This window comes from Aplidium turbinatum, chromosome 17 (genome assembly GCF_918807975.1).
Source record: "Aplidium turbinatum chromosome 17, kaAplTurb1.1, whole genome shotgun sequence".
Classification (NCBI taxonomy): domain Eukaryota; kingdom Metazoa; phylum Chordata; class Ascidiacea; order Aplousobranchia; family Polyclinidae; genus Aplidium; species Aplidium turbinatum.
Window position 1 is genome coordinate 12655627 of NC_137488.1, and position 25063 is coordinate 12680689.

Consider the following 25063-nt stretch of genomic DNA (forward strand, 5'->3'; position numbering starts at 1 on the left):
CGAATTTAAACCCATTCTCAGAGAATTAGTTAAGTTTAAGAGCACTGAGGTAAGCTTTCTCCTCTCCGAGTAGCTTACCAGTGCATGGAATGTCTAGGCTCCCTACCTGTAAAAAGATTGCACTAATATCGAGAAATCGTTTTCGCGGGGTCTTGTCCGAACTAGGTGCTCAACCAATTCTGTCACTGTCTCAGAAAACATCACTGCTTTGAGATACGATCATGTGTTTTGTGTATTTTACACTTATCAAGCAACTTGTTTGAACTGTTCTGTCAATGTTTTTATAAAGCATGACAATTTTTTTCGAAAAATCTTTTCAGTTGTGGATTGGTTTTAGCCCAAGCCTTCTTCGAGACGATCTTTGACGACTTTTCTTCTTTTTCAGTCGTCGTAAACGTCGCTTTCTTGTTTTCTTTGAGACTTTATTGTTACGTGATTGATGGACGCCGCCGATTCTCTCGTTTTGTTGTGAATTCGCAGTTTCTGGGCGGCTTGGTGCAGTTCGTACAGTGGGCCTATCTATTTCGCCAGAAACACTGGCCAGATCTGGAATGTGTCATAACATCACTCAAAAGAAAGAAGCCTACTCTTAGTCTATAGGAAAATTCTTCAAACTAATCACACCACAGCAAGGAAGTTTCCGTACCTAGTTTCTTAATCGATCTAGCCGTAAATAGCCTAGTTATTTGTTGATACAGAAATATTTATGAGTAAGTTCCAGAAAATTGTGACATTGCCATCTACTGTATAGTTTCGATGATGCATGTAGGATATTTTTTTCAGCTCAAAATTAGGACGATATCTAAACAAACTAATGACTTATTTTAATATTTATAATAATTACCGTTTGACGTCGAACCAAATTCCCGGCAACAAGTTTTGTATGCGCTTTTGCAGTTTTTTCTCATGCCGCTATAGCTGCAAATACAGAGATACTGATAACGAAAGTACAAAACAAAGGTTTGGAGACACGGTATAGGCAGCAGCTCAGCCAGGGTTGGGACTATCGATTACGAATCGATATTCGATAGCGCTATTCTTTACTTTGTCACTATCGAATCCGTGTTTTCTTTTCTTTTTCAAATAAGTATCGATTGGCTGCTATTCTTTACTTTTTTGTGCGTTGAATCCGATATTCGGTACTTTTCTGTAAAGTTTACAAATAAACAACGTAAAATATTAACCGAATTCCACAATTTTATTAGGCAGAATTTGAAATTCTATTAAAAGGAGGAGCGAAGTTTTTTTGCGGGGAAACCCTGGTTGATCGATTTAAACTGTGTTTGTGGGTAGGCACTTTAACATTACCCACTGGTCGAAGAGGTACGCAATCATGCGTGACATGTTCATTTGCGATTCAGCTGATTTCAGTCATGTGACTCGTGACGTGATATTCTGATCGAAAAATTTTGATACAAAGAAATTTAACTGTATAAGAAATTTAACTGTATACTGTATAAGAAATTTAACTGAATGCTTCACCACAACCACCGTTGCCTAATGGTTAGGGCAGAGGAGTATAGTAATTTCGATTTCGTGGGTTCGATTCCCACCCTCTGCTAATACTATTTTTTCTTCTGCAACTGAACTGAGTGCAAGAAGGATCTTAATGGTAGCCACTTTAACAAGTCGAAATTGTGACTAAAACACAAATATTGATTGAACATTGTCACGCATGATTGCGTACCTCTTCGACCAGTGGGTAATGTTAAAGTGCCTACCGTGTTTGTGACTCTTCTCAGAAGGATTATTATTGCATAACTGCATTTTAAAACTATGTTTTGTTACTCCTAGTCCTTTGAGTGGGAAGTATTTTTCACTTCTTTGAATTTTTTTCAATTTGTTACTGCCTTGAGCATTCAGAAAGAGTGGTGGAAATAATTGTTTTTTTTTCAATATCGATTACTACATTCTTTATTCTTTACTTTTTTTTCTAGTATCGAAATCGGTTAATTCTTTACTTTTTGTGGCACTATCGAATATCGGAATATTCTTTACTTTTTCACTATCGACTCCCATCCCTGAGCTCAGCCCTAACTTAAAGAAATTCATAATATTTTACAAAAAAAAGATTAAAAAAACGATTTCGTTTTCTGTTGATCTATTGTTTTAAATGCTCTTAATTTAGTTTTAAATAAATTTAATTTTTACACACAAAAAATAACATAATTAAAATAAACTCAAATTCGACACTTAGGCTACGTGTGTCCTCATCCGGAATTAAATCTTCAATATACATAAAATCATAAAATGAAAATTCGTACGATAAATTTGACTTTGCACAATAACTGTAACGACACTCTGGACTGAAAAGCACAAACTCGTCGTCGTCGTGTGAGCCTCTGGGGCCGAGGGTCTCTCCATTTACCACCCCAGATTCACGATGTTCCCGGACTACACTGGAAGGCTACTAGAGAGCAGCCAGTCTTTGATTTCATCATCCATGACACGCAGACCTTCCACTCCGTTAGGTGACTTGAAGATGGAACAGTCATTGATAATGTTGTCTGCGGTCTGTTCCTCGGCACCACATTCACAGGAGGAGGAAGAGGCCATTCCCCATTGGTGCATGGTTGAGCGGAAAAGCCCGACGTCGGTACGAAGACGGTTGAGGCGCACCCATGCCTGTCTAGGTAGTGTTAGGCCGATGGGGCGTGTGTCGGTGTCGGGGATGAACGAATGGAGTCTGGTGGCGCTTGACTTCCATTCAGAAATCCATTTATGGTCCGCCCAAGTAGCCGCAGAGATGTCTTGTACATCAGCTTCGTTGATAAGAAGTTGAGCGGCTGGCACGAATGGGTGTCTTGATTTCAGTCGACGGGGGTGCTCGTTTGGGAGAGCAGAGATCTTGTGGTGGAGAAGGTGGTTATTCCAGTGCTCGTCGACCGAGGGACAGAGTGGCTTCTTCGCGACGAAGCTCAGCAGGTTGGATGCCAGCGAGAATGGGGAGATTGTCCAATGGTGTGGGACGCAGGCATCCGGTCACTGTGCGCAGGGCGCTGTTTATGGCAGTGTCGATGTTGTGGCAGTGAGCACTGCGGCACCAAACAGGTGCACAGTACTCTGCAGAAGAGTAGACAAGGGCTAAGGCTGCTATACGCAAAGTGTCAGCCCTCGGCCCCCAGCTAGAGCCTGCCAGGCGCTTGAGTAGCGCAGCGCGGGATGTCAGTTTCTTGCGCAGTGACACCAAATGGTGGTGGTATGTGAGCGATCTGTCCAGTGTTACCCCAAGATATGTTGGTTCGGGGCAGAAGGACAGAGATTTTCCGTTGGTCTGGACATGTAGCTCACGATCAGCTTCCCGATTGTGGAGGTGGAAAGCTGCTGCCACAGTTTTGGTTTCGCTGAGTTTCAGTCGCCAGTTCTGGAGATAGGCTGAGAGAGTTTTCATGTCCTGGTTCAAGGTGTCTTCTAGATTTTCCCACGACTCTGTGGAGTGGAGAATTGCCAAGTCGTCCGCATAAGCGTATTTTGCGGAGACCGTGGTTGGCAGGTCGTGGGTGGAGATGTTGAAAAGAAGTGGAGCCAGGACCGATCCCTGTGGGACGCCGTATTTTAGGCGTCTCAGTCTGCTTCGCCGTGAGCTACCGGTGGTGAGGGTGAAGCTTCGGTTCCTGACAAGTTCCATAATCATATGAACCATATGTCGGTCAGGAAGCAGGCGAAGCAGCTTGCAAGTAAGGCCGCGATGCCATACGATGTCATAGGCAGCTGTGAGATCTAGAAAGACAGCGCCGGCCTTCTTTTTTGCCTCAAAGCAATCCTCGATGTCTTGGGTTAAGAGTGTGACCTGATCTACGGTGGATTTTCCGCGCCGAAACCCAGCTTGCTCTATTGGAAGGATCGGGTCAATGATTGGGTTGACGCGGGCATAGATCAGTCTTTCGAGGATCTTAAAAGGAACACAGAAGAAGGATATCGGATGATAACTCCTTGGGTCCTCTGGTGGCTTGTGAGGCTTAGGGATCGCAACTACTAAAGCTCTTCTCCAGATTTTTGGGATTGTGAGGTGGTGCAGGCAGGAAGAGAGGAATCTACGTAACCAGGACTTTAGGGCATGGCCAACATGGAGCACAAGCTCAGGGCAGATCTTATCCGGCCCTGGAGACTTGTGTGGTTTCACTAGGCGGAGGGCGGTGGCGAATTCCTCTGGAGTGAAGTCTCCAGAGATTGCTTCTTCTTGTGGTGTTTCCACTCGCCACAGGGCCGGAATGGCCCGTTTCGGTGAGTCCGATTCGGTGAGTCCGATCCCTTAACGGGGGATTTTTTCAATTTTTTTTTTTAGTTATTGGGTACTGTAGCCTAATTATCATTGCCGTTTTAGGGTTAGGGGTTTGGGGTTAGGGTTAGAGGTTAGGAACTCACCGAATCAGACTCACCGAATCGGACTCACCGAATCGGACTCACCGAATAGTAGCAGACCCCCACAGGGCAGATACTTCCTTGGCAACAAGGCGGAATGTCTCGCGGTCCTTTGTCTTGTAGACCCTGTTCTGCACTAGCTGGGAAGCGATGGCATTAGCAGAAACGGGGCACTGACGAGGGGAGTTTGCTGAGCGCTCATTGAGGTTGTTGATGATGCTCCATGCTTTGCGGCTTGAGTGTGAGAAGTCGATGGTTTGGACAGCTTCGTTCCATCGCTCAAGCTTCTTTGTGTCCAGCCGCTCAAGTAGTCTGGTGGCGGCCATGTTAGAAGCAGCACCACTTGTGGTGGCTAGGTATGAGCGATAGAGAGCTTCACACTCAGAGTCTCAGCATGGCGTATAGCTGGTTCGATGGCCACGTGGTATTGTGGCCTTTGCCGCAGTTATTATGGCGTTGCAGAAACTGAAGAAATGACACAAGAATGATTACGAGTAAATTATGCGGTGGGAAACAGATCACATGAGGTGTAAACTGCAGGCATTGGACAAACAAACATTTTCATTTTATGTAGGCTATAGCAATAGGCCTATTGCAGATTGCATCCCACTGATGGCTATGTATGAGCGTGTATGCTGAACAACAGCGTCCGCTACATTCACATGAAGTGTTCAGGTCTTCTTAAGTTACAGTAGGCTACCGTACAGCATTAAGTTATCCAATGCAGTTTCCTAAAAATTAAATCATCTTACCGATAGAATCGTTTCAGAGAATATATTTTTGAGTCGCGTTCGCATATTATGCGGCGATTGTTGGATCGTTTCCGTGGTCGAGCCGCTTTGCAACATTCCTTGAATATCCAATTAGGACCTCCTGGCGAGAGATTCTGAAGTTACTCGTGTTTTTTTTAGCTACATCTTAAATGACGATTCACATCACCAGAGGCGGCTAAACTCTGAGGTAGGTCTACTTAAATTGATTTTCCAATGTAGCCTACAGTATTTTAAAATGCTATGATTGATAAACTTTGTAGGCTATGGATAAAAAAAGGAGAGCACTCAGCCACTCACCTTTTTTTTTCTTTGTCCGAAGGTTGCTTCTGAAAACAGACAATACATCTTTAGAGAATTTATTAAATAGGCCTATGCTAGAAAAAACAGTTGCATGGCACAGTTCAATTTCGGTAAAATAAATGCGAAAACAAAGTTCGCTAAATTGTTTTTTAATTCATTGATCTTATTCAATCAATTAGGCTACAAATAATTTAGACTGTCGGCAAGTGCAATTTTCAAATGATAGAACAACGCTCAACATCAAACTGCCTGTTGGGCTGCCTATTCCGTTGAGTTTTGATTGATTAATTTGTGGAAACCTTTATCCTCAGACTGAAAATGCTCTTTTGAAAGCTTAATTCTAGCAGTTTTGTATTATAGGCTTGTATGATCGACGCAGGCCCGGTCACCGAGATTGGCCGAATGAAGTTTCCGCTTGATGAAGTGTTGTTGTATGAATAATTTTATCCATGGTGCCATTGAATGGAAGGCTGTCCTCCCGAAACAACTACGTTGCTCAAGTGCATACCCCAAAACGCCGAACCAGTGCTGACTACTGCTTAATCTTGCGGTTACACGTACGCTAGGAAGTAGGCTAAACGGCATCCAGGCCGGATAGCGACTGTCAAAACAGCGACTGTCATAATGGCGACTTCATAATAGCGACGTAATGAAGTGAGCGACATTCCAAACAGCGATTGTATAAATGCCGACTGCATTAAAACAGCGACTGTTATGATAGCGACTTAACATATGCCAGTATGGCCAGTATGATCTGCGGCAGTTCCTTCGAGCCCTTGCTCACAATTTAGAAATAAACGTGGCTTGATTTTTATTGCAAGACTTTTGGTTGTTTTAAAGTCCCTTTTGGTTTCAATCTTTTTCTAGACCCTGAATTTTATTGCAAGGCTTGACGACTTTCTGTTGTTTGGCTTGACTAGCCTATTTCTTTTTAAATCATGTGACTTCTATGGATAGTCCAAATAAAATGTTGTTTTAAAGTCCCTTTTGGTTTCAATCTTTCACTACGCAGTGTTTGCCTATTTGTGCGTGCATACGTGTGTAGAGAGGTGTGGGGGATGGAAGGTATGTGTGGAGGGAGTGAAAGAGTGCGTGTGCGCGTAAGCCTTGGATTTAATAAAAGAAGTGAGGTCGCTGTTGTGGCAGTCGCTGTTTTTGATGAATCGCTGTCGTGTAGTCGCTCTATTGACAGTCGCTGTTTTAAATGAATCGCTGTCGTGTGGTCGCTCTATTGACAGTCGCTGTTCTGACAGTCGCTATTTGGAACCCGAGCCAGGCTAAACAAACAAGTGGTAGCCTATAATTTTTGGCAAAAAAGAAGTAGTTTTGATAATTCAAAATTTTTTTTCTTTTTAGAAGCGTAATGCTGTATGCCAGTGAGACGTGGCCAGTTATTGATTGATTGAATCTTTATCCTCGGACTGGGTAAGCTTCCAGTAGAGCTTAATCCTGGCAGTTGCGCATACTTGAAGAGGCTTTGAACCACTGACGCAGGCCCGGTCACTGAGATTGACAGAGTGAAGTTTCCGATTGTTGAAGTCTTGTTGCCAGGGAATTATTCCATCCATTAGATGCCGCTGAATGGAGAGCAGTCCTTAACATGCGTTGCTCAAACGCACACCTCGAGAGTCGAGCCAACGCCGCTTGATCTTGAAGCTTCTTCGTTCCAGAAATCACGCGCTGACCGAGCTGTCGGGGCGAACAACGCGGAGATTATCAAGCGTTTGAGTCATAATGACAGCGCTATGGTAGGCTAATCGGTAAGGTCTAAGGTGGATATGCTCTAATGGACTGGCGGACAGAGTAGCCTATCAAGTGAAGAATTGAGAAGAAGGCTTGGTATCTACCAAGTAGAAAAGGTCGTACGGTGAAGGAGACTCCGTTATTATGGCTCAGAAGGTTCAGGAAGAAGTTTATGAAAGAAGAAGGGCGTAATCCACGTAGACGACCAAAGAAGATGTAGTGCGATAACGTGCGCAGCGACCCATGAAAGGGGAACCTTGTGGCGGTCAATGTTCAAAGTAGGAGTACGTGAAAAGCCGCCATTAAGCCGGGTCGAAATTTACTGACGTCCAACCCTCGCAATACGGGAAACAAAGGATGTAAAACCGTGCACTTACTAACTAAGAGACTCTATGAATCACTGACTCTTTTAAACCATCTCCTCTGTTAAATGCTCGATGAAAATTTACCTCTTTCGTTTTGAAATGCTATTCACTCTGGCGCACACAGTGCGGAGTAGAGGGCGGTTTATCTTGCCACTAGATGTCGCGGACTCCAAAGTGTCATCATATAAATAAGCATTAATTTCCGTATAGTCCACTACAGATGCTCTAAAAGAAAAAAGATGTGGTTAGACAGTAGGGGCTGTTTTGATTCTAAAAAAAAACAAACTAACACAATAGACTAAACTTGCAGTCAACTAAATCATCCAACCGTAGGCCTATAACCACACTGTTTGCTTTGGAACTTATTTTAAAAATGAATTGTAATGTCATAGAAGATTCCGCAAGGTAAAAAATTACAGGAAACCGGCTCCGTGAAGAGCAAACAAGAGAAATTTGTAAAAACAGCAACTACCTTATGTACACGCATCCACAAGACGGCGCTATCCAATCCACAGACACCATCGTTTTGTTTGTGGTTTCGTCACTTTCGACTGCTGTGTTGCGACATTGTGGAACAACTCGTGCGTGCGCGTATGAGCCGTTTCGAGATTCTTCTAAATAACCCGTTTCACAGTTGCCGTCGGAAATGTGGTTCGCTCCTTTATCAAATATAATATAGGAAATTAGGTGTCGAAAATACAATTTCATCTGGGGAAAAGGGTCTTTCAATGTTTTTATCACGTTTTTCATTTTGATCAATGTCTTTTTTATCATTGGACTACGTTGTTTTTAAATTTTCTAGAAGTTTTTTTTGCCAGTTATGACAAAACTGATTTCTGTTCAGAAGGAAAAATCTGAGAGGCCAAAGAAGAGGTAGTTAGAGTTGGTGAAACAAGACATTCCTAGCGAAGAGTCACTGGGTATATTCAACCCCAAAAAAAGGGAACGGTAGTCGCTAACTTTAGAAAAACCTGGCTGACCTATCCTAACTGAGACAAACACCTTGTCACCAGTAGCGTTTACAGGGGTAGGCTGCTTTTGGATCAGGGTCGGGATAAATTTAGGAGCAGGTAACATTTCCAAGGGGCACATGAACTTGAAGAAACCATCGCGTATTCTTTGATTATAGTGTGATTTGGTGCCCGAGGACCTTGATTTGGGTCTCGACGATCTTATTGGTACCGGGCCCAAATTAGGTCTAGTCTTTCAACGGTCCACTTATTACTTTATCACATGAAGAGATAGGATAAACGCATTTTCCCTAAATTCCTTCTTTTAAGTAACGAACAGGATTAAATAAAGAAAAAAATTAAGCCAAAATTCAATTCAAAATGATATAGAAACACAAATAGTTCTATAATAACAACCGCTCAACGAGTAAGAATAATCATCTAACTCCAATACAAAGGAAGATTGAACAACAGTGCTTCAATTCTCGGGGTAGGCTATATTGTATACCCCGAGAATTGAAGCACTGTTGTGCTTGAGCACAGCAGCTCTCCACTCAGCGGTACCTTGTAGACGGAATCAACATTTTGACAAAGCGTGAAAACTGTAGCTTACACAGCACACTCTCAAAATAGACGACCCGCGTCAACAGTTCAAAGATACAAAACTACCGGGATTAAGCTTTCTTAGGTCGAAGATAAAAATGTTCTCAATCAATCAATGTAGTAGACCCAAGACTGTCTTAAAAATGCTTCATCACCTCTTGCGGCAGGCAAAACCGGATTCCGTTTGTGCATTCGTTTCTTTCTGATAAATACATTTCCAGCTTGAGCTACTTCAAAGAGGAATTCTTTGAACGGACAATTCACATTGATTGCTTTTAGGACAACTGAAATACAACATTATTGCTATATTAAATATTACGGAAAAACAACGCTATTGTTATTATTAAACTATCATTATTGTAAAACTCCAGCGCTTTGTGACTTATGGACATACTTTTATGCTAATGAACTGCTATACCATTACTGTAAAGAAAGGTGACTGGGACAATTGTCTCTATTCCTGAGGCGTTGCAATTAACTTTTCTCAAAACCACATGCATACACAAACTACACAAGTCGCATTTTTCAAATTTTGGATTTGTGCTGAAACTTTAACTTAATAGCCAAAGTATATGGCCCTGTGTAAAAACGTAGCGACTCAGTAAAAGAATTTTGATTTTGAGAGAAGAACATCTTTCGGCATGAGGGTTGGCCCAGCAAAACTTCAACTTTCTTGTTCGCAAAGTCATTTTTGCGACCTGACTTTTTGTTAGCAGTTTTTCAATTCACGGGCTCTCGAAACGTTCCAGGTAGAAAAACTTGCCGTTTGCACATTGTTTCAACGTAACAAAGTGTTGTTTGGCTATTGCTGTTAGATAGTTTGTAGTGATTAGAAATCTGTCATCAGTTCAAAATCATACAGACACAATAGCGGATGAAGAAACAAATTCTTGAAGGGCACCAAAGTTCAGACAAATCGAAAATTGTAAGAAAAGCCGAAACTGGACAATGCAAACGTTGGAGTCCAAACAAACTGAGGGGGGGTGGTGGCTTGTTCCCAGGAAATTTTAAGAAACTTCAGAACGTTGCGGTTGCTTTTTGCATGCTTTGTGGGATTATAGGCCTAAGAATTTTCTGCTTCCGACGCAAACTTTGTACTTTACCATAATCACCATAGCTAGAATTCTATGAAAGTTAAAATTTTTGTGTCAACTTTGAAGTTTCATTTAAAATCTTCTTCTGATGACCACGGATAAATTTCAATGACCGTTTTTTAAGAAGTTTAAATTACCTTTATGTGTTTATGATATCACGAGAAGGTAAGTAGGCTAGGTATACAATACATATTATACACCCTACAGTTTAAACAAAGGGAGAATTCTGTTTTCCTACTTTATACCTACCTCATACCTTTGTTGCCAGCGGAATAGGTTAAATTAATTGTCAACCTAAAACTTGAGAAAGTAATCTTTTTCCTTCATTTTGTTGGCAGTGTTTGATATGCACATTGCCTCATTCCAACCATACCCCTTAAAACAGCTCCCAATTTGAAGTACTTGTGCTAGTGCTCCCTATGCCGCCGGTTATAGGTTAATGCGATGTAGTTGAACGGGCAAAGCAAGCGAGAAAACTTTACAAAACCACAAACAGTTAACATGTTTTTTTTTCAGTTTTCTGAGGTCATGTGTCCAAGCGTTCCCATTCCAGATCCGCTGCTGCATAAATAGTCACACACTGGCTGCAAAGCAATGAATGACTTCGTAATTGAATTTGCAAGGGTAGAAATTTGATCTGCACCGTTAGGCAGTTTACTTGTTACACATCTGCCTTGCAGAATGCCATGGATCTTTTGTGTGGGGTTATTTGCTTTATCAGGCAATATTAGAGGTTGCGTAATAATGCTATATGCAGGCTACCACCGTTCATTAACGTTGGTCATAGCTGGGAGTCAATTTTATCTGATGTAACAAAAATAATTTATTTAACCACAGAGCTAAGAGTGAAAAGATGGTTCCTACTTATTTCAACTTTTAAGAAAAACAATCCTTTTTTATTTAGAAGTCAATAATCAGATTTTTGAACTTTAGTTTTTTGTCGAAATGAAAATACGCTTCGCCTACAAAAGGAGGTTTTAAACAAAACGAAATTCATCGTCCCAAAATAGGCCTAATTAGAAATAAAATGAAGACAAAGACATTTTTGTCGGAGCGAGATTTTGTTTTGTTAAAAAATTGTTTTGCACACTTAATCATGAATAACTAGTAGGCTGTGGTTATTCTTCGAAGATCATTGCTCGAAGCCGCAGACTTTAATTGCTGTGTGCTTTCTGAGAGCAAAACAAAGAATAAACAAGAAAGACAAAAATGAAACATTGCTTTCCTTTCGAAAAAAGAAAAGACAAAATTTCTTAGACATTATATGTTTTTGAAATCGATAGACTATAAGAAATCCTTCAACAATTCAAAAAAATTTGTACAGCTCCATCTAACCTTGATTGACAGTTTATTAAAAGTGATTATTGTCTCCAAATGTGCGGAAACGTATTTTTCGAAAAGAAAATGAACTGGTAGCCTACAAGAAGAGAATGAGTTTTATTTAGTTGCTGAAATTACATTCCAGACAAAACACCTTCTCGATGTGCTTGTTCTATTTTTAAACTGTCGTTTCAATAGAATTTTCGCTTGATAAATTGTCGTAATACCCTGTTTTATATCAGTCACAAAAGGTAAGCTTTTGCGAACCATCAAAGCAGAAAATGTCTGAACGATAACTTCATTTGTGCTAGTCTACTGTTTCAAATATCTCGATGAACCTGAAGAAATGTCATTAACTGCTTAGTTGCGGTTTCGCGCGCGCTAGCGACAAAGTGGAACCATGCTTTTTTAAAAACGGGAAAGGCCGTTTCTTGATGCCAATAAAACAATTTCGTACCTGCACAAATTGTTTTACTACCAGTACTTATGTTTTATGGGCAAATGTGCACACTTTTCTATTTTACGCTCGGTATCTGCGGAGATATTGTATCAATGTATGTAACTTTTATGACTGCACGAATAACATTCGTGTACTGTTATACAGTCAAAATTCACAGTGCAATATTTCTCTAGACAGCAAATCAACCATTTTTTTACATTGATTAAACGTCTGCAGACATTGCATCAATGTAAAAACGTTTGATTTGCTGTCTGGGTCAGTTTATGATTTGCGCCTAGTTTCATGATTTATTTCAGTACCATTCAAACATCTTCAAATGATAAGACCGAAAACTGAAAACAGTTTAATCCAGGGATCCAACAAATTGGTAAAAACAATGCTTTTTAAAGCCCAAGCCTAATGCACTACATTCGCTTCTACAACAAAACCAATTTCCAAATAGGCTATAGGTTGTAGAATTGGCCCTCTTGGCAATGAAAAGCCTTTGATTTCAGCAAGCTTATTAATTTCTTGCTGGGGCCCGCTTTTTAGTTATAAGTAGTCTATGTTTGCCTAAAGTTTGCACAACCATGCCGATACTGTTATTTGCAACAAAGCTGGCAGCCAGGTGCAAGTTGACGGGGTAAGAAAACTTCACGTCAATGTTAAACAACAACAAACAAATTAGGAACAAGTTATTTAAGTGTACACTATAGTAATTACAAGGTTGTCACAAAATTTATGTTTTTTTCCAAAGTGTAGTGGTTCTCAACAAGAAGGAGTTCCTTTCTAGAAATGGTTTGGTTTGGAATATCTTCGAATATATTTTGTCGTACCCAGGCTTACTGCTGGCCATTGAAGGGTTTAGGTTGCGCATCTTTATTTTCAACGAGAACTTATAAGAGATTAAAAAAACATCCCTTCAACTCTTTCTGCCATTTTGTGTGCTAATGGAGAGGTGATAGATTCCTAACTATTTTTAGTGAAAAATGTATTAAAAAAGGCTGAAAACCGCATCACTGCATTAATGTAAGTTTGAATGTTAGATTTGTATTTCTGCAGGTGTAATGGGTTAAAAAAATTCATGTCAATTTAAAAACAATGATAGATGAGTTCCAAACAAGGTATTCAAGCATAAGCTACAACAATTTTCTAAAAAGGAAGCATTGTCAAATAATTTGTGATTTTTTTAAAAGTGTGTAGTGTAACTTAGGTGAAAAGTTCAAATGTAAACATGTATTGCTACAACGATAACAATGCCATTTCAGGCTGGCATTTGTTTGTTCTTTTTTTTGTTTATCTGTTGAAAGTTTCAAGAAATGTTTGGATTTGAACTTTGGCGGCGGCACGCACATTAAATTATTATGTGGTCCACATTTTCAACCGCGGCACAGCTGCGTAAACAGCAAGATACCTTCCCAGACAGCAAAATCTGTCATTTTTACATTGATTCAACGTCTGCTGACGTTGAATCAATGTAAATGTGACGGATTTTGCTGTCTGGGTTTTAACAAGTGATACGAAGCTGGGAAAAATATATCACGACCAACACTTATCCAACTAAAAACATCTATTGTTTTTACAATGTTTTAGATTTTATGGACGTTGAAGCAAAGTAAAAAAGACGACTTTGTTAGCAATTAGTTCATTTCCAGAATAAGCGATCGTTGTAATATTAATTCAGTGTCAGATGGCCAATAAAACATTACAGCCATCGCTAAAAACATCTAACATATATCGATTTGAGTTATTTAAGGATTAAGAAGATAATCTTCTTTTTATTAAAAGAAGAGTTTGTGATGGCATCACGAATTAAACAGCAAAAGGATAGAAGAGTATAAACAAATGTAAAGCTAGGAATAAATATTGAAAAACGTGCTGGTTCAGTGCACCGCAAGATGTTTTCAAATTAATGTTAAACATCTTTTGGACATTTAATTAACAAACAATTTTGGAAAAAAAAGTACAAAATTTTATTTCAATATCTCCGTGATTATTGTAATGTCGTGACTTTGTGCAATGCCGGATGAGGTACACCACAAGTAGGCCAACTAGCATGAACAGTGCAAATACTGCAGCAATGCAAATGTTTGCTCAATGCTCAATGCATAAAACACGATTAGAATTTTGCAAGACAACAACTCCAACAAGTTTTTTGATGTGTGAAATCTGCACAATACACAATCCACATTAGTCTATCAAACATAGAAGTCTTCTTAATGATTGGTATATGTCCCTAGCCTAGCAATATCCGCGAACAGTAGCCTATTACTTCCTATCATCACCTTCATGTTAAAAATATGATTCATTCAAAATTTAAATTAATAGTTTAGTTTTTCAACTTACTTTTGTATTTCTGGCCAGGTATAAATCCTTTTCTTAATTTTCCCAAAGTCAATTTATATTTTGGGACATCACTACCTTCCACAATTCTATTTGTCCCGCGTGACATTTGTGTGCCATCCAATAGCTCTCGAGAGTGTGGACATGAATCTCCTATCATTAAAAATTGTGGATATGAATCCCCTATCATTAAACAAGAACATAGCCCATCAAGCATGTTGTGCTTGAATATTCACTAAACATTTTACATCTATTGGTATAGATAGGGATTAAAAGTAGAAAAGCACGATTTCAGCTGGTAATATTATTTTGCATTTATTCAACGTCTACAGACTTTGTACTACAATTTAGTTGGCTGGAAGCGCTCAGTTAGCATCTCATTCCAACTTTCCTTCAAATATTGTTTACGTTCTCACACAACTTACAAGGCAGTTGAGTTCTTTACAACCAGAAAATCAGTCTTTCTGGCAAAGTCTGTAGACGTTGAATCGGTCCTTTCAAAGATTAGAAAAATTGTACAGGTTGTCTTACTTCTCACGAAAACCTGAGAGAAGTTTCATAAAAATGCAACTTCATAATCGAAATGATGCCCTGTGATATTAACGGAAATACGACACAAAATGGAAAAAATTGCAGTCATAAAAATAACATTAGTAGCTGAAAAATGACAATAAATAAGTCGTACCGTTATTATTATTACTAGAAAAGTTTTCGATGCCAAGCTGTGCAAGATAAATGTTCAAAGCGTCCGTCTCGCATTCACAAATAGAACATCCAGTCGTTGGATCGACCCGTAGATTTTCGCATTCCAGTCCATTGCACTGAGTGGGTGCACAAGAAGTACCAGTGCCTTCTGCATTCCCGGAAGAACCTGTAAATAGGTCAGTAGTTTGGGTCAGCTAAAAACGTGACAAATATTTCTAAAGTAAAAATTTGTTTGAAGTCTCCAAATAGTTGACGACTAAAAATGGGCAGTTACTTGTGCTGTTGCATTCACATAATGTGCATCCATCAGGGGTCCGTTTCAATCCTGCTGAACAACCTAAAAGATCTGCTGTACAGCCATGGAGGGCGCAATGGCGATTCAGAGTTAGAGTTTCTGAAAAAAGATATGATACATTTAACAAAAGAAGTTACTTGTTGAACTATGCCAATGTTTGCTTTGTAAAGCGCTAAGAGCATCACATATCTGGATACAGTGTTAAAAAAATGACGTTATTATTATTAGTAGGGTGACTGCTTACTATATAAGACCTTGAAACATACCCTCGCATCTGCAGAGTTGACAGCCTAACTCATCTATCATTAAGCGGTTATTGGAACATCCCAATCTTTCTGCTGTGCACAAGTGAAAAGGGCAGCTTGATGTTTCTGCATAAAAACAATGGTTTTAGGTCACAGTAACATTTTCATTTAGCTCTTGAAGCTTTTAAAAAAAAAAATTATTTAACAATAAATGTAAGCAGATCCTCTTCTTATTGATACATGTGATATTGATGAGAGTAATGCTCTTAGCAAAGGAAAATCTTGCATAGCCAGTAGCCACAGACGAAGTTACAGTACCATAGAGGGATCGAGTCAAATTGGTCCAAGTAAAGCTAGTAATCCCAAATTCAAAACTAAAATCGGGATGAGGAAAAAACGTTTGATTAATCATGGACTTATTTAAATGCAGTAAATGTAAACAACAAAATAACCAAAAATAATGAGTATCACAATTTAGGATAGTTGTTAGTTATGTTTGTCATACGGAGAGGTATCTACTTATAAGAAAAACTACTTTCATATCCTATTATAACGAATGTCAACTGTATCTCGAATTGAAGTGTTTAAATTGAATTTGATCTTTACTGAAAGGCTGCGGTTCACAAAATTTCTTGGGGCTATATGGGATACTGTGTTCTAGACACAATATTACAAATATTTTGATAATGAAACCGCATTGAATCTACCCAGACAAAAATTAATCGTGTGCAGACGTTGAATCAATATAAAAAAACGGTTGATTTGCTGTCTGGATATTGACTTCAATCTGTCACTGAAAAACGGAACAAACAAACAGTCAATTTATCGACAACGCCACTTTTCTGAAATTACTACAAAAAGCGAATGAAATGTTTTTAAAGTTCAAACGCGTTCGCAAAGGGTGGAAGATTTGGTTACTGGTCGTTTTTCTGCGAATGATGACAATCTAATTCAAAGTTGAGTTTATAGGTTTCATAGTTCCCTCACTGATTCACATAAATTCGAAAAAGTTTTTTTACAACCTTGACGGAAACAGGTATCATCCAATGGTTGAGTTAATTACTTGGTTCACTGAACCTAATCGAAAAACATTTATATGATAGTAAATCAACAAAAGAGAAAATAAAGTTTGTCAGGATGAGGTATTACATATAAAAATCTTGTCTAGACTTGTTGACACCCAAACAACAACGCTTAACAATACGGCATAAATTAGTCACACACAGCAGGAAACTCCATAAAATTTTGTGGTTATACTGTACAATTGTTGCAGTAAATAAATCGGTTACATGCTAAGATTTGCTTAAGCGTTTGTCATTGAGATGAAGAAGTTTTGAAAGGCATATGGGCAAAACAAAAAATTTACATATTGGCAATTGCTAGATTCTCTATGGAAGGTGGGACATGATAGGCTATTATCACTGTGCGATAACCTCTTTGTGATGTCACCAAATTGTCGGGTCAAGCTTCCTTTAATATAAGTGCTACTCAATTAACTATGAATGAAACCTAACCCACGCAGAAAAGAAAAAAACTATTCTTGAAACTGAAAAGTATAACTGTTTATAGTGTTTAGGTTATAAAAGCTATAGCGAAAGCACAGACTACTTTTAAAAATACAAAATGCTTTAATAAAAGATAAAGTGAGTTACAGATATGTTTATTTCAAATAGATAGTTTTCCAAGTACTGCATTTTTTGTGATGCGTGAAATTAAAGGTTTAACGTTAAGTTATAAGACGTTGATGCGACACTGAGAGTATTCCTTGGGAAGCACAAGTTGTAAATGTGGACAGGAGCAAATGATGCAACGTCTCCTCGAATGCCCTGTCCTAAAAGCAATATGCTCTGCACAGGATTTATCCGAGTTCAACGATAGAGCAAGAGCTTGCGTGATGCTCTGGGCTACGGCCGTGTGACACACGACGAAGAAGAAGCGTGTCTGTTTTACAGACTAAATGACCTCGATTCTCTCTTAAAAAAAGATAAAAAATGTTAGTTTTTTGTGACAAAAACAAAAGGTGGGCTCAAGGGAGAAACGATATAGGTTCTTCCTTGCGTGGGACGTTTTGATAATTTCTTCAGATAGAGTTTCGTACCTTTATCGCAAGCAACAACATTCCGTTTACTCCCCCACATTGCCGTGCCAGAAATATTGTTCGCATATTTTTGAAAGCTATTAGTCTTTCGTTTGCAAAATGGGAAGGGAAATAGTCTAATCATAAAACAAGGCAAGCGATTGACTGAAAGTCTTGATAGCAAAAAAAACTTTTCTGAATACACTCATAGGTCGACATACAGTTGAATTGTTGTCACGTGGTTTATCAAAAAACAAAGACATATAAAAACCTAACATTAAGTTAAAACTGTTATAAAACAAGAGATAAATAAAAACAAACACCGTACGTTGTTATTCAGACAAAGTTGACTTGAAAAAAGTTTGCATCAAAACCCGAAAATCAGGTTCCAAGTATCGGGAGCGCATGATGCTAACTTCATCATCGCACCATGGTCTGACCAAAGTGAGCAACTCCCCAGACAGCAAATCAGTCGGTTTTACATTGATTCAACGTCTTAGACTGGGTAATTGTCTGGTATCACAAGCGTGCCGACATGTGTTACATATTAACGACTTTGTACTTAAGTTAAGAAGTCAACTATTTGTTACATTTTTTGTTTTTTTTAAGATGGCAGAATACATAGCTTTTGAGAAAGTCTAGTCCCAGAAGATATCAAAGGTTAAGTATTTGGCGAATGGTTGTGAAAGTAAGCCCACAGTACTCGTGAAAATGTTTCAAATAAAACAGTTCTAACGTATATTTTATTCAAGGGCGTTTATTGATTTCGTTTTGGTTGAAGTAAAGCAAAAATTTAAATTACTCTATGAAAAAGCGGCTTGAAATAAAACAACGTGAACATTTCTACTAAGAAGAAACTCAATTAAAGAAACAAAATTAAGATTTTAACTTACTTTTGATAGGTAGACTACTACTTAAAGACTATAGAACAACGGCATGCACTTTTGACTTTATAACACTTTTTTATTCAATACTTTTGACAATGTTGTGCTCTCAGAAAAGTTAGTGTATATAATTTTAAATTATTCTATTTGCATTTACTGTAATTAAGTTTCGCATTGCAGATTAACTTGCATCAGCATAATACGCGATACACAAAAACATACAATAAAAGTTTCGACAAACCACGAATATTTTTAAGATTAATTTTATTATAATTTTATACCTTTTATGAAAAATGCTGTGGTTGCTTTCTTACGTTGTTACGTTTAGTTTTTGGAAACACGAAAACTGGCAGCTGTCCAGAGTCGTTGCTTTCTTACGTTGTTACGTTTAGTTTTTGGAAACACAAAAACTGGCAGCTGTCCAGAGTCATTCAAAATGGTATCGTTTTATTCGCTGGTTATAATTTTGATCGTCGGTATATTTTCTTGGTAGTTGTTGTCAAAAACAATTGTTGTAAGTTTTGGATTGTATCAAACGCATTGTGAAGGACGTTGTTCACTGGATAACCTAATGCAGACTCCTTGGCAAAGGCATGGGAAATTCTTTGACTTTCAAACTTTGAAGCGAATTCATACAGATGCACAATTATATTTCACTTTGCCTTTTGCGACTTTGTCTTGAAACATGTAGCAAGTTCTCGTACACTTGTTTCTTATTGCTATCATAAAAAGGTGAAGAATAAAAACGTTCGTAAAAAGTCAGATGATGTAACAGCAGCACTCTTTTCAGTATTGTTCAAGGAGTAACCCGTACAACAAAATCCGTCAATTTTACATTGATTCAACGTCTGCAGACGTAACTTCGTCATTTAATTTGTAACATCTTTAACTCTTCATTTTGGTTTCTTAAAGTCTTTTTATAACTTTTATAAAAGCGAAAAGACTTAAAACCAGTTAATAAAATTGGTTCGACAGGTGTACAGACGTAGAACCAATATCTTTATTGCGGAAACAAAAAAAAACATGATTCACAAGTTATCCGCCTGGTTGTCTGTGGGTGGAATGTCAATTGAAGGTTGTGCTTTTAAAATTGAAAAGTTAAAATAACACCATTTTCAGGTGTTCACATGAAAATTAATCACTTTGTTCATAATTTTCGCAAAACAAATTGACACCAAGGTGTCTAGACTTAAACAGGCAAAGTGGTTTTCTCCTAAGGTCGGGAATTCCATTTCGTTCTGCGAATTTTCATGCGAAATAGCAGCTTCATGAGCAAAAAAGAAAAATAAATATGTACGCAAAACCTTGCATAGCTTTAACGCATTAAACTCAGAATATTTTTTTATCAAAACCGCAGCACATATTTTCTATCTCCCGAACAAAGCAAACCATTGAGATCTTTTTATTTCTTCGACGAAGAGAACTTTTTTATCTTGCAAAATCAAACCTCATTGCCAACAGCTACCTGATAAAATACGATCTTTATGTCTGATCTAAGGCCAAGAGATAGGCTATGTTCCATCAAAACACGACCAAATTAAGCAAACACTCAATTTATGAAAAAAGGCAATCCGATTGGTTTGCTCCTTCATTGCAACACAACAACAAACCTGACAGCGGTGAAACAACCTGAAGGTTTAACTTCAACAAAGTTATTATACCTTTTTATTGCATTGAAATATTGATGAGAGCAACTAAGTGGGCGTAGCCTACTTGCGCATTTGTTCACGATCGCATAGCTTGTATTTGTTCACGATCGCATTTGTTCACGATCGCATAGCTATTGGACGAATATAGCTTCTTTCATTGTATTAACCCAGGGGTGGGCAACGTGCGGCCCTTTTCCATTTTTTGTGCGGCCCTTCATTTTCTTCCAGCTATTTTCCCTCAAATAAGGCTATTTAAGGCTATTTTCATCTCAATTTATACAATTTCGAAGCTTAAGAAGTGATATGACCGTCTTTTCACTCCCCTGTAGGCTACTTGTGAAATAAGTTTTACGCCTGTAGAAATCCAGCTTGAATTGAATTCACTGCAGGAGGATGACAGTCTTGTACAAAATTTCAATAAGATAAACTCCATTGCTGAAAATATGAATTAGTGTTTATTTGATATTAACCAAACGCGGTCAACACCAGTAGGCTTACGGAGGTGTAAGAACCAGAGATTCATAAAAGTTCGAGATGACCAACTTGGCCATGGTACCTGACAAGAGAAGGGTCTGTCAAACAAAAGTGCTGCCGGATATTTTTAGAATTAAAAAAAAAAGTTAAATAGTGGTCGCCCAAATCTTTCCCGTTTGAAACTAGCCTGAAGTTTGAAGTTGAACAAAATTGATTTAAAACAACTTTTGAATTATGTTAATTTGCAAAGAAATTGTGAAACTACTTACAAAACATAAATTGAGAAGAACATACAGGTTTATAAAATAAATTATCAAGTATTAAAAGACGAAAATTTAAGAAAACATCAAACACACCTCAGAAATATAAAGCTTCATGTTCCAAATGTTGAAACCTGTATTTTTTTCAAGTTATAAATTTTAAGCGTAGGAAAGGTAAGTTTGCAAACACTGTGATGGTTAGATAAGTGGATAATAAAATTGCTTTAAATTAATTTTGGAATAGTTTTTTTGCGAGCATGTTTTGAGTTTCTCAACGGAAAAATACTAATTCCTCTTAAAAATTTGAAAAACGTCTGGCATCACTTTTATTTAACGAACCCTTCGGTTGTGAGGTCGTTGGACATCCCGCACTTCTATGAATTCCTGGTATGAACGTTTAAGATTGGAACTTTTTGGTGAATGATAGAGCACAATTTTGCTTGTTTTAGGCTTAATTTAAAAAAGTATATTTCTGCGATCCAAAAGCTCACGAAATTAGTTCTGGCATTATTTCATAGCCATTTTGAGTTAGAAGGTCATGCATTATTTCCTTAACGATTTACAAACAAAATTTGAAAAGGAGCTTTCCGCAAGATTTAGATCAAACTGTAAGTTAGAAAACCTGTTTATCTTTTGAGTTTTTTACTGCTTGGCATCAGACACAAAACTTATAAAATTTGAAACAACTTTTTTTTTTATAATCCATCTTATAATTTTAATTATAACCTAGGCTACTGCCCGCAGCCCTTTCGTGTCTCTTCTTTTTCGTAAGTGTGTTATTTTTCTTTGTATAAAAATGTTCTTTGCATGAGAATCTGTCACCCTTTTTTTAACTTTACCAATCCACTCAAACCAACCTTTTTACATCAATTTAACGTCTACACATGTTGAACAAATATAAAAATGACGGCTTTGTTAGTCCAGTGCAGAGATCAACACGAATTCATTCTGACTCCTTTATTTATTTTCTTTTAACCATTTAATGCTCTCTATTTTGCTTCAGTAAGTTGCTTGAGTGAATCACTATGGTTTTGGAAAACCATTTATCCTACTTTTTGTCTCTATTGAATGCACCACCAATCAGTTAAGAACAGTTTAAAATGGTAAAAGGTCATTTTGTCACCAACAGTTTTAAAGCTAGCATCAATCCATAACTCAAAAAATTCTTGATCGTTTAATAAAACATCGATGAAAAGCACGAAACAAAATGAAGGATCGATTGAATTCGCTCAAACATCTTGTGACATATGCCGGCCTCCGCCTACAACGCTTCTTACTGCGACAGAAAATGCTCAAAAAGCATAGGTTGCAACGGTAGGATAATAAAATTGTAAATAATATGACTTTAATTCAATTATGCTAAACCAAAACCAGTAGGCTGATAATGAACTGTTTAATATGTCTGACAATACCAGTACTAAGTAGGCCAGTGCTACTCAAACGCCGGTACGCGTACCGGTGCCGGCACGCGAGCACTTGGCTGCTGGTACGCGGTCAGTTAGGAGAAATTGTAAATTGAGTAATTTGTTTTATGTTGATCAGAACGTCTATATAATAATTTTTAGGCAAGGATAATGTTCAATCTGCTTTCAAAGCTATAGACTGTTTGGTGGTCTGCTACTACGACGACTTCCAGCTACGTCACAAAGAAATGTTATTTCGTAATTGTTATCCATTATTTCAACAAAGTATCGCAATGTTCGATGCGAGATGATCATCCTTTTTGTGTGTTTGTGCTGTATCCACGTGCTTGACTATACCTGCAGCGTCCAGTAACGAGTAGAGAAGTGAGAGGCTCAATCGATCGGCCACACTCTGACTTCAAAATATCAGATGATTGTAGTGAGTTGAGCATGTTTTTACATAGATTTGTTGAAGCTATAAACCTTGTTCTTTTTTAGAAAGTGAGTTAGCTGTTAGCCTATATTAGCATATAAAAAGTATAGTTTCAGCTTTGCATTTGCACCAACTGTAAACGTAGAAGAGTTAAATATAAGTGTCGATTTAAAAGATAAATTATTGGATCTATCTGCTGATGAAGGTTTGCGAAAATCTTTTGAATCAAACTCCCTGGCAAGCTTCTGGGTCAAAATAAAAGCAGAATATCCGAGACTGTGTACCATGGCTATTAAAACACTGCTTCCACTCCCTTCTACATATCTATGTGAAGCCGGCTTTTCTACCATGAGCTGTTTAAAGGGAAAACACAGAAACGCGTTGGATATCCATGCTCCTCTTCGAGTAGCATTGTCTTCCATTGAACCGCAATTGGATAAGCTGGTTGCAAATAAGCAAGCGCACACTTCGCATCAAAATTGGAAAGACCATTAATAAAAGTCTTTTTTTACTTGTTTTTTTGTGTATTTGTTACAAAAGTAATAATGACTTTGCTCTTGTCTTTTTTTCCAAATTGACCGGGACGCCAAGTGATGGAAGGTGCTGAGCCGGTACACGGCATAAAAAAGTTTGAGTAGCACTGAAGTAGGCAACTTAAAAGGCAAAACAGTACCGTAATAATATTGAAGTGTTAAACATCTTCGAGGCTGACTTACAGTTAATTGTAGGGATGGTGATACACAAATAATGGGGTAGTTTCATAAAAAAAAAATAATGAATGCTTATAACTTAGCGATTCTTATCCCATAGTCCACAGATCTCTTGGAAGTCCATGAAAACTTTTACGGAAGTTAGGAAAAAATACTAAAGCTGAAATAGGCAACAAACTTTACACATTCAAGAGCAATTTGATAAGATTATTCGGCGGGGTCACTCAAAGGCATTTAGAGGCCGCAAACTTATTTTTTTTGAGAAAGATCCGTAACCATAAAATGGTCGGAAACCACTGCGCTAACTCTTTGACTTACCTTGACAAAAAACGGATTGTACAATCAGAGAGAAGTGGAAAACAATAACTAAAATGTCACGAAGGGCTAGAACAGTCTTCTTCATTCTTCAAAAGAAGCTAAAGCAAGAGCGTTAAGGATTAGCCTAAATTCAGAATTTTTCACAATCAATTTCATCAATTTTTTTCTAGAATATTGAAAAACAAAAATAACTTGTAATTTTGACATAACAAATGCAGCTTATGAGCTTAGCAGTGAAGGCTGTTTGAAACAAAGATAGCCCACTTTGAAATACTTGGCTCAGACACAAATTGAAATAATTAATTATAGGTTTTATTGTTTAGTTAAACATAAAAGTTCTGTTTGCTTATAACTTGTCAACTATCGCTTATTCAAACTTATTTAGTGCATAGCCAAAAATATTTCGAATTATTTCGGTTTCAATGCAAGATTTGTCGTTTTTGTGTCTTTTCATTTCAAACTTAGAAGTTAAATGTGATTGCGCGTTTTGCAATCATGACTTTGTTCCTGTAGGCTACAGCAGCTGGTAGAACAACGACTGTGCTTTCTGCCTTTCAACCTTACAACGCAAAAACACCACAAAGGTGTTCTTGAAATCTCATCAGCTGCTCGCTAACTGGTTTATAAATACCTGATTTCTTAGCCTGTGCTGTGGTCTGTAAAGTAGGATATCCTTGTCTGAGCTTTTACAAAACTTGACCTGTTAATATCAAACATAAAGATATCGTCACAAAAATTAGTTCATCTATTTAGCTAATGCTATAGGCCTACAGAACGAGAAAGGCAAGGCATACAAGCGTTGTGAAATCTAAATACAAACAAATCTAAATGATAACAAACAAGATAGGAAGGCAACGTCTGGCAACTCTGAAACGTATTTCCAATCAAGACAACAAGGTTTCCTTTTTATTTTGTCGGATATTCTTAGTAGTCTAAATGCAAACATTAAGAGATCTTAATTTATTGCAAATCTACATCTACGCAAAACTGACATGTAGCCTAAGTATTCTGCCCTAAGTTAACACCATCTATAGTCATGTTTATATTCTCTGCAGCAACTACAATCTTTTCGAATCTGTAACTATTTGGAACAGGTTAACAAGCAAAGCACCACCAATTCTTTTAATATAACACAACTCGCCATGAGAAGAGACCCGCGAGCTGCTGCGAGCGCACAGCTGGTAGAATATTTCATTCGATTTTGACAAAGGAAAAAAAGCGCGACGGTTTTTGACAAAAAAATAACAATCATCTAATTCTAATCGCTCTGTTTCGTAAGCTCGCCTTTCAGCAGCTTTAGGTTTTTTAACTCAGACAA

The 25063-nt window shown here is 38.0% G+C and overlaps 1 protein-coding gene across 1 annotated transcript; it reads right to left on the minus strand.

The window, feature by feature from the left end:
- Positions 1-222: 222 nt before the first annotated feature.
- On the minus strand, positions 223-23907 carry LOC145786727 (uncharacterized). Its single transcript, XM_082598451.1, has 12 exons — positions 23746-23907; positions 15559-15663; positions 15272-15391; positions 14978-15163; positions 14296-14445; positions 9252-9380; positions 8016-8202; positions 7628-7768; positions 5433-5461; positions 5115-5235; positions 845-918; positions 223-546 (listed from the first exon to the last, which is right to left on the minus strand). The coding sequence occupies exons 1-12, from the start codon at positions 23828-23830 to the stop codon at positions 317-319; spliced, it is 1557 nt and encodes a 518-aa protein (XP_082454577.1). The 5' UTR covers positions 23831-23907; the 3' UTR covers positions 223-316.
- Between the last annotated feature and the right edge of the window lie 1156 nt (positions 23908-25063).

Bases quoted from the DNA above. Each gene is read 5' to 3' on its own strand.
- LOC145786727 (XM_082598451.1), bottom strand. From the start codon at position 23,830: ATGAAGAAGACTGTTCTAGCCCTTCGTGACATTTTAGTTATTGTTTTC. The intron at 15,164-15,271 runs GTAACTGCCCAT...ACCTATTTACAG, and splicing joins ATGTGAATGCAACAGCACAA to GTTCTTCCGGGAATGCAGAA. The intron at 5,462-7,627 runs GTAAATTTTCAT...GTCTGTTTTCAG, and splicing joins AGCATTTCAAAACGAAAGAG to AAGCAACCTTCGGACAAAGA.